We start from the raw sequence: 14,315 nt of genomic DNA on the forward strand, positions 1-14,315 counted from the left end.
CCTCTAGAACCCACAGGTCCCAAAATAAGTGAGTGAGCCAACCACTGAACCCCACCAGAGGGTGGACTCAAACACCTTCATTGGGAACCTCGGCTCTGAGCAGCAGGGAAGGAGGCAGACTCGTGACCACCACAGCAGGCGCCAAGAAAGGTCTGAGTCCTTTGAAAGAAACCACCTCTTTGTATAGCACTTGTCTTGACCAGATGGTAACAGCAAGCCTCTCTGAATCTGCATCTGGCAGAACCACCTCTGCCCAGACCCTTAGGTCTGTCCTCTGGCAACAACGGAACCTTAGCGTCACCTAGCCCTAGCTTATCCAGTTCCTTGCCAAAGAGCACAGGATCGCGAAAGGGGAGAGAACCCAGCTTAGACTTAGAAGCTGCATTAGCAGCCCAACCCCATACCTAAAGGGCTCTGTGGGCCACTACTACCAAAGACATAATCTTAGCTGATGCCCACAAAAGGTTGTATATAACATCCGCAAAAAAAAGAGGACCCCTTTTCCAACTTGGCTACCTCCATAGTGACCACAGCCTTATCCAAATTAGGCCATCCAACACACTCTCAGCCTAATGAAAACATGCTCTAGCCACTAGAACCCACAAACAAATGCCTGAAGAACCAGATCCAAAAGATCAAAATTATGGTTTAATAAAGTTTCCGTCTTGGGATCCTGTGGATCCCGAGGTATGCTGCCATCAACAGGGATTGTCATCCTGTTTGTCACTGCCATGACCAGTGCATCCACAGTGGGGGTCTTAAAAAGAGTCTCCTGAAGAATGGGACAGTTTCATCATTGGCCTCACCACCTTAAATGGGGAGTTCGGTGATGACCCCTCTGCCTGAATCATCTCTCTGAGGTCTTGATTCATTGAAAAGGACTTGGGCAGTTTCCAGATACCCTTAACCAACAGATCCACATGAGACCTGCCAGGAGCCCCTGCCCCTCCTAGACAACAACAACAACCTCCTCAAAACACAGTGTAGACCAAACCTGTGTAATTCAGAGGGCTTATCCCGATTAAAAATCCTAACAACCAAGGGATCCCCTCTTGGAGGCAATATTTGCTTTCCAGCTTCCTAAATGGGACCCTCATCCTCCTCTGGATCACTGAAGGCCTCTTCTAACCCCAAGGAGGCTATATCTACCAGGTCCTTTTAGCCATCAAGGAAGCCTGGGCAGGCAGGACTCTATTCCCCCCAGGCCCTAAATAACACCAAAACGAACTCAGGAGGAAAACCTCATCCCCCTCCCCCGATTGCCAAAGATGAGCCGGAGGGAGTTTCACTGACCAGCCATGGCAGAACCTCTGTCAAGTAGGCCACACTGGAAATGGCAGCAGTTCCCGCCAAACGAATCCCCAAAGGAACACAGACTGCCTCTGTGGCCAACTGAGGGATATTCTCTCACACCATGCGATCCTTAACAGACCCCTCCGAGACAACTGTCATCATCGACCCTGGCTCCCCACACAACTTACAAACCACCTCCAGCACATCAATCCACTTATGGCAGCACACTTTACAGTGCCTGAGCTTCTCTGGACTCATGGCTGCTGAAACACTGTCAGACTGCAGGACCACAACTCTGTAGCAAACTGGGACAGCTCACAGAACAAACTCAGGCTGTGGTAGAGACTGCACTGCTCACCAGTTGCCACACTACAGCACCAGGCTCTTGCCTGTGTATTTTTTCACAGAAGCAGAAAAAGTGCTGTGGACTGGAGGAGGCATTAATGCCTGCAGCACTCATACTTTAACAGAAGCAAAACGGTCCTCCAGAAGGGAGCCAGAGATGGGAAGGGCCCCAGCCACCTGAGTGTAACACCCCCTGGGCTTCTTGCGGTCCCCCCTGGACCAACACCCCACAGCAAGCAGGCTCAGAAAGAGAAAACAACTTGGTGGAGGGGGAGGTTCAACTATGAAGTAAATCAGACCAGAATTCACTAAAGACCTCAAAGTAAGGAATATCCCTAGTCCTTCAGGCCTACCAGAGTTAGACACTGACTGAACAGGCTACACATCCACCATCTGCTAGAAACTAAGAACAATACTGGCTGCCTAGCAACTGAACAGGAATTTTATGCAAGTCAAAGTTTTAGTGTTCTCAGTCTCCATCTGCTGGTAGGTGTACATAACCCACACATCAGCGTCTGGACCGATCTGGAATGGCCAACAAGAAAATGATTTAACCCCAAGTTTGAATGCAGTTTCCAGAAGGTAAGATACTCCAATGAAGTTTTCCTCTCCCCTGCAGGTCCTCTGTCAGTCCCCTCTTGAGGACTAGGTTATCTTTTAGGAGTCTCACAAATTCAACATTATCTCTCTATAAGATGTCTTTTTATCCCCTTACAAAAATATTTTTGGTAGGAGAGGGTTTGTTTGCTACTCCTTTAAGGAGCGAACAACTCATCTATAATGTACATATATTTGCTCTGCAATAACCCAAATACAAGGTTTATGTCATTTGACTACACCAACTGTGAAAAAACTGAAAAAAAAAAAAAAAGAATATAAACATTGCAAATCTGATTACTTTCAGGGTGATAAACCTTATTACAGACAACTCATCTGGCCTTAAATTACAAGAGGATTAATGAAAAAATAATTTCCTTATAAAATATACCTTTAGCCCTTGCCAAGGTAGACTGCCTCGGAGGAAATACATGAACATGTGTCCCAGTGCTTCTAGGTCATCTCGCCGACTTTGCTCTAAAAAGACAAACATACTTCACATGACAGCTGCATCTTCTTAAAGGGCAGATGTTCATAGAATATTTTAAAAAGTCTTACCATAAACAGCATAGCACTGAAATATAGTGAGATCCTCTTAAGAATTTGGATTTATAGAAAACAATTAATTTAAATTGAATTTCAATGTGCTTTAGAATTCAGTAGGTTTAAATATTTAAGTTCATATCTTTGAGGTGAATATATCAGTTTTCATGTTCAACCTATATAATAGCTATCAAAAAGAAGTGAAGGCAAGTTAGGTTTTACCACCAAATTACAGTCAGGTAAAGTCACATGCCTGAGTGTACATACTCAGCAAGAAAGCAAGATTTAAACTATTTCACTGCTCTAATCAATGAATCCTACTTACCATGCCCCTCCCACCATTGGTACTACCACCACAAAATAAAATGGTCTTTTAACATAATAAATTATGGCAAATAAAGACCTACATGGTCCATCCAATCTGCCCAAGAAGGTGGCATGGCATGTGATATTTCAAGTTATCCTTTTACTGTAACAAACTGACTTCCAAACCTTGTGTTATAAGAAGGAAAGCAAAATTGTTGTTTGCAATGGGAATTATCCATAGACAGCAAGAGAGATCAGATAGACAAGTGGGGGATGCCATCTGACAGCACTAACATGGATGTCTCTCGCAGACTTCAGAAAATCTTAAGCATCAACTGCCCAGGAAGTTGTATGTGATTTATCCTGAGGTCTATCTAGCACCCAATTACATCTTGCTTTTTCCATCAACAAGTATTATCAGCTCCACAATTGGATAATGCAATAGCCGAGCGTTTCCTTATTTTCATTTTATTTAATTCCTGAAGGAAACCCAAAGTAGTATATTTTTGGAGAAGTTGATTATTAAGGCTTTGAAAAACACTGTCTGAAACACTGTTTAGATAGCACAGACACAAAGTTGTTAATAGATGACCATGTTACAGCTTTACATATTTCTTTAATACAAATTGAGTAGAAATGGCAACAGATATTGCCATAGTTCTGACACAAAAGGCCTTCATTTGAGTGTTTAGATGGGATATGTAATCTGCTGGTTAGTTTAACTTTATAGCTACTGCACTTCCTAGTTTGTTAGGATCAAAGGACACAGACAGACAGGTTTGGCAAGGGTGGCTGTGTTTTTGATTTTCGTGTACTATTCTAGTGTCTTTTTACAGGCCATTGTATGCAGGGTGGTTCACATTTGAGTACAAGAGACCTTGAGAAAAAGTGGGAAGCACTATGAAATGATTGCTGTTAAATGATTAAAACCACTTTTGGAAAGGACTAGGGTAGGTTTGCAGGACTAACCTATTGTGTGAGCATTGCAGGTGTGGAAAACAGACGAGAGCTTGAAGCTCACTAACTCTTCATGCTAAAGTTATTACTACTGAGGAGAGCATCTTTTAAGAAAGGAACTTCAGTTGTGATGGAGGTCCTGATGAAGAGAGGATAACTCTCAAAAGATTGTCAGAGTTATATTAAGTTTGTTCAATAAGAAGGTATCACCTACAGCTTAGTTACTGACTTATTTCCACACAGACCAGATAAGAAAAAAGTAGAATATACTGAGAAGTAATTTCTTAGCAAGTAAAGGCGTCTAGTTATAAAATGTTCTTATGTATTGCTTTCTAAAAGCTATTAATATATCCCCCCAATTCCCTGGGAAAGGAGGAAGGATTTTTTTCAATGACATGGACTAGTGACTGGATGTTCAGATGAGAATCCTCCCTTGATCTTGAGTTATAAGAGTAGGCCATTCTGATAGACAAATCAGTCTCTGACCAATAGCTGATGAGGAAACTAATTTGATAAGGCTATGAAGATTATAGGAGCCACATCCTATTTTATCTTCTCAGAGAGTCTTGCATATTATGTTTATAAAATGTATAAACCATCTCCCTGGAACTAAAACAGTACCCTCTCAAAATGGTGAATACAGTTTTAAAGCATTAGCAGAACAGGGAATAGATGTAGAGAAGCCCTGCTCCCCAGTGTATGCTGAAAGCATCCCAAATCAATCTGCATTGGTTCGCCTAAACTAAGCCACATAGCTATTCGAATAGCAACTGACTATCACATACTATCCTGTATGGTTAGGCAGAATGCCCAAGTACTATCCTCATTCTGCCCTGACACTACGCAGATAATGCTCGGATAGTCTGTACGAATTTTCACTGGCTTGGATACTGTCAATGAAAATGGGCAGAGAAGACACATCCATATGGTAGCTACCGCTATATAGGTGAGTGATTTGGAATTTGAGTTGATGGAATCTAAAGATATGTACACATACATATCTTAACATAGCATAAATAAAAGTATTATGGGGTTACCATGTCATATTCCTAAGTTTGCTATTCTGTATAACAATGTTCATCTTCCATAACAGTATAAAATAATATATATTTTTTAAAACACAGTCCAATAAACAGGGTTGGTTAAAAGGTGGTAACCCAAATACATTTTTCAATATTGAATATTAATATGGGTGGGGAGGACATGAGAAACATAACAAAAGGATCATCAGATCTCATAGCCACAGCTATTACAAGTCCAAACCCAAACCGGTTTCTCAATCATTTCTCACGCCGCCAACATAAAAGAAACCAACATCTTGTGCCAATATACAAAATCTCATGCAAATATTCATAGAAGTCAATAATAATCAATATAAATCTTCATAACAGAGAAGTACAAATCTCATTGCTATCACTTATCTGCAGTAGCAGCTTTCAGGCAGTGAGATTCGATTGAACATCATAGTTGTTTACAATGGCATGATTAAAATGTGCGTTTAGTTTTACACTGCATGGCATAAATTTCACTCCTTTAAATGAGCTACATTTCACTGCATTGGAAGTAGTAAATCCCACTGCCTGAGTTGATGGATACACTTCTGTTACATAAAGAGAAACATTGGCTTTATACATTGTCCTGCACTGAATTGAATGGACTAAACAGATACCTTGAAGGGTAATAAGTTCTTGTAAGATAATCCTGTTCAGAGCACACTAGTTTGATTGAATATATAACCATCACATTTCACTCATGCTCTCTTTATTTATTTTTTTTACTGGCAAGCTTTCCCTCTCTTTCCATTTTCACAAAGCTGAATTGTTAAAAGAATGGTGTGATGCCAGGATAAAGTATATAAGCTCCTTTTGAATGTTTTGTGGTAACTAGTTATTATATATATATATATATATATATATATATATATATATATATACACACACACACACACATATATATATACATACTTACTGAATTATTATTCGTTGTAGATATATATTGTAAGTGATCAAACCAGAGACTCTACAATCCCAGAAGCAGGCTTTCTGTCGAAATGCCACGTTGATATTGTTGGTGTCAAGTGTTCTTTATCAGCTGAGAGCTGCTACTGAAGATAAGTGATCGCAATGAGATTTGTACTTCTTTATTATAGAAACATAGAAATATGACAGCTGATAAGGGCCAAGTGGCCCATCCGGTCTGCCCATCCTCAGTAATCATTAACTCTTCCTTTGCTAAGATTTCTCACATGCCTGTCCCATGCTTTCTTAAATTCTGACACAGTCCTCGCCTCCACAATGCCCATCGGGAGGCCATTCCACACATCCACCACCCTTTCCATGAAAAAGAGCATTTTCTTAGATTCCTCCTAAGCCTATTTCCTCTTAACTTCATCATATGCCACCTCATACCTCAGTTTTCCTTCATTTGAAAAAGGCTCACCTCCTGTACATTAACGTCACTGAGGTACTTAAACGTCACTATCATATCCCCTCTCTCCCACCTCTCTTCCAGCATGTACATGTTGAGATTCCTATGTCTGACCCTGTATGTTTTATGACTGAGACGGCTTACCAATTTTATAGCCACCCTCTGGACTGACTCCATCCTGTTTATATTCTTCTGTAGGTGTTTTCTCCAGAATTGCACACAGTACTCCAAATGGGGCCTCACCCTAGAATTGCACACAGTACTCTAAATGGGGCCTCACCAGAGACTTACACAAGGGCACTATCATCTCTTCTTTCCTGCTGGTCATCCCTCTCCTTATGAACCCAAGCATCCTTCTACCTTTCACTATTGCTTTTTCTGTTTGGAGACCTTAATGTCATCAGACACAATCACCCCCAAATCCCACTCTTCTTTTGTACACTGAAGCAGTTCACCCCCTATAATGTACTGCTCCCCTGGATTCTTGTAACCCAAGCGTATGACCCTGCATTTGTTAGAATTAAATCTTAGTTGCCAAATATCGGACCAATCTTCAAGCTTCGCCATCCACACCGTCTGGGGTGTCCACCCTATTACAGAGTTTTGTATCACCAGCAAAGAGACAAACCTTACCAGACAGCCCTTCCACAATATCACTTACAAAGATTTTAAAAAGAGCCGGCCTGAGGACTGACCCCTGCGGTACACCACTGATAACATCCTTTTCCTCAGAGCAAGCGTTATTTACCACTACCCTCTGTCTCTTTCCATTTAACCAATTGTTAACCCAGTTACTTTAGGTCCCATACTGAGGGCACTCAGTTTACTTATCAGTCACCTGTGCAGAACCGTGTCAAAGGCTTTGCTAAAATCCAAGTACACCATATCTAGCGCACCTCCCAAGTCCAACTGTTTGGTCACTGAGTCAAAGAAATCAATCAGATTTGTCTGACACGACTTGCCTCTAGTGAAGACATGCGGCCTCAGGTCCTGCAGTCCACTCGATTCAAGAAACCTCCCAATCCTCCGCTTTAGAAGAGTTTCCATTAGTTTGCTCACCACCAAGGTCAGACTGACAGGTCTATAATTTCCAACCTCCTCCTTTCTTCTGCTCTTGTGCAGAGAGACCACATCCACCCTTCTCCAGTCTTCCAGGACCACTCCAGACTAAGGAAGAACTGAAGATGTCAGAGTGGAGCCGCCAGAACCTCTCAGAGTTCCTTGAGCATCCTCGAATGTACCCCCATCAGGCCCCATCGATTTGTCTTTTAATTTAGTTAGCTCCTCATGAACACAGTATTCTGATAATTGGTCCCAGTCTACCATACATCCATTCCCATTAGCCTTTGTTTTCTGCGGTCCTACCCCTGGCCTTTCATCTGTGAACAGAGAACAGAAATAATTGTTGAGCAGTTCAGTTTTATCCTTATCAGCTAATACATATTCCTCCCCCTCAGCTTTGAGCCTCACCAAGGTATTATGGCACCTCCTCCTATTATTTATATATCTGAAAAAATGTCTTGTCCCCCAATTTTACCTTATCAGCTTTCTTTTCTTCCATTCGCCTCTTCGAATTCCTGACAGCTTTTCCAGCTTGTCTTAGTTTTTCCAGGTATTTTTGCTTGTCCTCTTCTTTCCCTTATCTTTTCAGCTACTGCATTTGAGAACCAGAGCGGCCTTCTTTTCCTCTTACTTTTATGTTATTTTTTACCATAAAGGTTTGTCACCTTTAAAATAGCTGCTTTCAGTTTTGCCCACTGCTGTTCTACTTTCTTCAGTAGTTCCCATCCAACTAACTGTTTCCTGACAAACTCCCCCATCTCAGCAAAGTTAGTTCTTTTGAAATCTAGGACTTTCAGTCTTGAATAAGTCCTCTCCTCCCTTGTCTTAATATTGAACCACATCATTCAGTGAACACCAGATGCCAAATGTTCTCCCACTGTAACATCAGAAACATTCTCCCCGTTTGTGAGCACCCGGTCTAGGATAGCTCCATCTCGCACTGGTTCCATTACCCACTGCTAAAATAATTCCTCCTGTAGAGAATCCAAGATCTCTTTGCTTCTAGACAACAGTGTAGTAGGGGGCACCCCAATCAACATCCAGCATGTTAAAATCACCTATCAGTAGTACTTTCCCTTTCCTAGCTATTTTGTGGATGTCTTCAATTAAGTCTATGTCCATTTCTTCTGACTATGAAGGTGACCTGTATATTACACCAAAGTAAATACATTTTCCTTTCCCTCTTACCAATTTAACCCAAAGTGCTTCTTCCTTACCCCATTCATCTTGCAGTTTTGTCACTTTAATATTATTATTAACATATAATGCCACTCTCCACCCTTTTTTCCTACCCTGTTCTTCCTGAATAGATTATAGCCAGGTATAACTATATCCCAGTCATGGCTCTCTGTGAACCACATCTCTGTGACCGGCACTAAATCCACATCGGCTTCTATTATTGCAGCATCTAGAAATTTGTTTCTCGTACTACGGGCATTGGTATACAAGGCTCTCCAGATGTTACTTTTTCTTCCTTTTCTATAAGGGTATTTGATGTTTTACTTTCCTGAGGATTACTTATGACTTTGGGGCTTTTCTCACCCATCCCCAGCAAATTTAGTTTAAAGCCCTCTTTAGTACATTGGCCAATCTGTTACTGAAGACAATTTGTCCCTTCCTTGAAAGATGGACACCATCACCACCCAGTAGCTCTTGGAAAATCATCCAATGGTCTAGGAAACCGACGCGCTCACGTTATCATCATCCACACACTCATTTTTATTAGTGACTTCTATGAATATAGTAACAAACTTACAAAGTTCTATAGCAACCTATGGAACTTTGTAAGTCTAAGTGCTTTGAAAATGAGCCCCAATAGTAACATAGTAGATGATGGCAGATAAATACCTGTACGGTCCATTCAGTCTGCCCAACAAGATATACTCATTACATATGGTATGATGCAAAACTTCAGATGTATACCTGATCTTGACTTGTCCTTGCCAATTTCAGGGCACAGATGGTATAGGTCTACCCGGCACTGTCTCTGTTCTAAGTTTCTGAAGTTGTCGAAGCCCCTGAAAGCTCCACTGCAGCCTATCCAAATCTATTCAGCCACAATCAGGGCACAGACCGTAGAAGTCTTATCCAGCACTGGCTTTGCTTCCCAATTAGTAGTGTTGAAATCTAATCTCCGCTAAGTTTCTTTGGATGCATTCCTTCCAAACAGGATTCCTGTGTGTATATTCCACAGATTTTTAAATTGTTACCATTTGCATCTCCACCACCACCCGCGGGAGGGCATTCCAGGTACCTACCACCCTCTCAGTGAAAAAATACTTCCTGACATTATTGCTAAGTCAGTCCCCTTTCAACCTCAATTAATGTCCTCTAGTTTTACCACCTTCCCATCTCTGTAAAATGCTTATTTGCAGATTTGTACCTTTCATATATTTTAACATCTGTATCATATCATCCTGGTTTCTCCTTTCCTCCAGATTACACATATTCAGATCAGCAAATCTCTCTTTGTACATCTTGCTATGCAAACCCCATGCCATTTTTGTCACTTTTCTCAGAACCATTTCAAGTATTTTTACATCCTCAGTAAGATACAGCCTCCAAAACTGAACAGAATACTCCAATAATTGCATGAGATTTTATATGTTGGCACAAGGTGTTGGTTTTCTTGGCAAGGTGAGAAATGATTAAGAAACTGGCTTAGCTGTGGCTACATGAGGTCCAGTGACCCTTTTGTTATATTTCTGATAACATAAGAATAGCCATACGGGATCAGACCAATAGTCCATCTAGCTCAGTATCCTGTTTCTAACAGTGGTCAATCCAGGTCACAAGTACCCGGCAGAAACCCAAATCGTTTTTTTTCTTATTTAGATACTGCCGATAATCAGCAGTATTATTAGGAAATAATAAGCTTTTGATTCATTTGTAGGTGTAGCCTTGGGATTACAGCAGCAAAGTTAGAACCAGGGAAGCCGGGGTTCAAATCTCACAGAAATTCCTTGTGACATTAGGCAAGTCACTTAACGCTCCACTGTCTCATGCATAAACTCAGGTTTTGAAGGCCTCCTGAGATAGGTAAATACCTACTGTACCCGAATGTAACTTAAGAGCTACTACTGAAAAGGTATAACAAACACCAAAATAAATAAAATTAAAAATCTAGGAAGGGGGAGAAAAAAAAACCTTTTTCAATCTGGATATAGATAGCTAGATCTAAATGGGCAACCTAATAAATGAAATATGCTGGAACTCAAGCACTAAAAGCTTATAGATATCTACAACATGGCCAACCATGACTTCTCACGGCAAATAAAGGTGCAACTTTGAAAAGTCTGTTCTTCTATCTCGGTCAACTAGGGCATCAGGATTGTCCAACACTCCATCAGAATGACTTGGAGAGAAAACTAGAGGATCACCCCTCAATATGCAAAAGCAAAATAGGTAACAATTTCACTTCTGATCTTATCTCAGTTATATACTGTACTATAAAATACAGATCTCTCTACAAAGGTTATATGTTTAATCTTCACCTGTCATTCCCTACACACAGGGCATGCAAAATAAAAATCTCTGACAATTTTAAGTTTTGAAGTCTGAAGGAGCATAGAGTTACCAGTGGCATTAACTTCCTTCTGCAACTGGCACATGCAGCAACCAAGTATTTTCCACAGCGATTACAAAAACTATGGAAACCACCATTCTGCCACAGCACTGTCAAAATCCTATGAAACTTGGAGGAGCCTTCCTAAATATTATCTACCTGAAAACAGTGTTATAAAGTTTAACTTTTCACTTAACAAAATAATTGGAGAAATACAGAATTTTAGGGGGAAAAATAAAATTATGCTGATGGAAAAACCCTCCCCCCCCCCCCCCCACCATGAAATACACATGGCTCTCCTATGCACAGTGATCCCTTCAGTACCTCAGTTAGTTCCATAGTTCTAGAAGGAATGCCAACTCTAAGGGGAATTGAGAGAGATGTATGCTGTCTACTGAAGACATCTGATACAGATAAGAAACAGTGTATTTGCAGTCAACCAGCAGGACTGAGTCAGACACACATGTGAGTGATTCGCAGGCTCACGCCGCTCCTTCAATTGAGCATTTCCAGGTCTAGGCCAGTCATGAAGAAAAATGTAAGCGTTGCTAATGTTACAAAAACAAGTTGGTCAGCACAGCTTGACCGAATGCATCATCTCTGACTGTGGACTAGTCCAAGAAATATTGTGAAGTAAAAGTATGAAGCAAGGATCAAGTTGATACTTGCATATGGTATCCAGTTAAGTAGATTTCAGGAACACCACAGTAGTTACAGTGGCTCTGATTTGATGAGGATTCACATTACTAGTTAGCAGGGCTTAATTTATAGGCGAAAGGAAAGTGGAACTGTGGAGCAGGGGCAGGAGACAGGTAGGTAATTGATTATCGATTACAGTTACCTGCTTAGAATAATTAATTGAATTTCCTTTACCAAAGCCATATTTATTTATTAGGATTTATTTACCACCTTTTTGAAGGAATTCACTCGAGGCGGTGTACAGTAAGAATAGATCAAGCATGAACAATAGACAATTACAGTAGTAAAAATATTCAAAAACAATACAAAGTATGGCATGGTATACTATTTACAATGTCAACACAATACGTAGTAGAACATTATAGGTGATAGCGAAGGGTAAAGCAAAGATGTAACATATAGAAGGGTAAGAAAGTAGGAAGAGTTAGAAAGTAAGGTGATTGATTTAAAGAAAGTTGCACATGAGGTCAGAGAAATAGTTAAATGTTATCTCAGCTAGAGTAGGAGTGGGTAAACATGTCCTGCTGCAGTATATGCAGCCTCCTTGTGTGTGTGAGACTAACGAGTTAGTTGTTTCTTCCATTAAAGGCCTGGTTGAAGAGCTAAGCTTTCACCTGCTTCCTGAAGTAGAGATAGCCTTGTGTTAAGCAGAGCCTTTCTGGCAGTGCATTCCAGAGTGTGGGGGCTACTCCGGGGAAGGCTCGCTTGTGGGTATCACATCGTGTAATGTCTTTTGGAGAGGGTGTGGTTAGTGAAAGTCCTTGGTAGGACCTTAGTGTCCTTGGTGATGTGTGGAGGATCATCCTGTTGTTCAGGTACTCAGGGCCATTTCCTTTCAGGGCCTTGAAGATCAGACATAGAGTTACATATCCAAGAATACTCATGGTAAAAGCCTTATGGTAGATGAAGTGGTAAAATACCCATCTTATACACAACCCCAATGTGAATATTGCTTAACTTTGTCTCTTGATGCTTAGTTGACCAACTCATGCCAACCACACCCTCTATCATGTCACATCATGTTGCGCTAACTAATCTTCAAAAGTAATCAATTACAGTTACTGGCAGTGGCTGCCCTACCATTAGGCCAACTGAAGCGGGGGCCTCAGGTGGCACTCTCCCCCTTCTCTCATCAACTCTCTTCCCTGCATTTACCTTCCTTTTTGTTTTCCAAAAGGAAGCAGTAGCAGCAATTCCCATAGGCTGCCTTGCCACTGGCACCAGCCTCTTCTCCCTACTATGGCCCGCCTCTTGATGTGACTTCAGGCTTCCTCAGAGGCAGGATGCAGTACAGTGAAGAGTCCAGTGCCCGCGGCAGGGCAGCCTATGGGAATTGTTGCCACTGCCACCTTTTGGAAAAGAAAAAAGAAGGAATTGTTGAGGAGGGGAAGGGGCAAGATGTCAGACCGTGGCCGGGTGGGGGCGGCATCTCTCACTGCCTCAGGTGGCAGAATGCCTTTGGCCATCTCTGGTTACTGGAATAGTGGATAAGTAGTTAACTACTTTACTGATTACTGCAAGAAAGTAAATAACTACAATAACTAATTACTAGTAACTCAATATCGCACAACACTGTGTTGGGGATCAAAGGAGAGAAAACTGTACACACTGATAGATTCTGTTCTTTTGTGGTAGTTTACAGGACAGAGCGTGGAGGGATGTCTCATGTATTTTTATGAAGTTTATGGCAAAACACAGGAAGTACTATTTCCTCATTGACATGAAAAATTGTTATCTTCAGTAAGAACTTAGGCTAAATAGAAAGAACTACCTTGTTGTGACAGAATTAAGTATATGGTACTAATAACTGCTCCTAGAAAAGTACTCCCCAGATGACAAAGTTGAGTGAATCTGACTTTGTTGGCTCAAAGGTCACATTCATAAGAAATATAACGACAACACCAAAATCCTAAGGTACAGGAGGGTTCTGCAATGTAACCTACTTGGATTTCTGCAGCGTCTTTGATACAGTTCCTCACAGAAGACTCATGAATAAGCTAAAAGGGCTGAATGTAGGACCCAAAGTGGTGAACTGGATTAGAAACTGGTTGACCGACAGAGGGTGGTGGTAAATGAAATCCTCTCAGAGGAAAGGAAGATGAATAGTGGAGTGTCTCAGGGGTTGGTACTGGGGCCGATTCTGTTTAATATATTTGTGAGAGACATTGCTGAATGGTTAGAAGGAATAGTTTGGGGTATCCACTCTATTGGCTATCTTCATGTCACCTGCAAAAAGGCAGAGGGAGTAGAAACCATGAGAAGAGATCTAAAAAAAATTACAGGAATGGGCAAAGGTCTGGCAGTTAAAATTTAATACAAAGAAGTGAAGAGGGATGCACTTACGGTACAGAAATCCAGAAGAGACGTACCAGATAGGAGGAGAGAGATTGATAAGCACAGCTCAGGAGAGGGGACCTTGGGGTGACTGGCCGAGGATCTCAAGATGACGAAACAATACAAGGTGGTGGCCACAGATGCTAGGCTACATAGAGAAGGGCATAAACCAGTGATTTTTTTAAAA

At 41.3% G+C, this 14,315-nt stretch overlaps 1 protein-coding gene across 4 annotated transcripts in view; it reads right to left on the minus strand.

Annotated features, from left to right (window-relative positions):
• Positions 1 to 14,315, minus strand: part of CSNK1G1 (casein kinase 1 gamma 1) — a 424,976-nt gene that overhangs the window by 92,373 nt on the left and 318,288 nt on the right. For all 4 annotated transcript variants that reach the window (XM_030188070.1, XM_030188057.1, XM_030188077.1 and 1 more), the window contains one exon: positions 2,627 to 2,712. In XM_030188070.1, the coding sequence (XP_030043930.1) occupies positions 2,627 to 2,712 (86 nt within the window). The remainder of the gene's footprint in view (positions 1 to 2,626; positions 2,713 to 14,315) is intronic.

This window comes from Microcaecilia unicolor, chromosome 1 (assembly GCF_901765095.1).
Source record: "Microcaecilia unicolor chromosome 1, aMicUni1.1, whole genome shotgun sequence".
In the NCBI taxonomy this organism is placed as follows: Eukaryota; Metazoa; Chordata; class Amphibia; order Gymnophiona; family Siphonopidae; genus Microcaecilia; species Microcaecilia unicolor.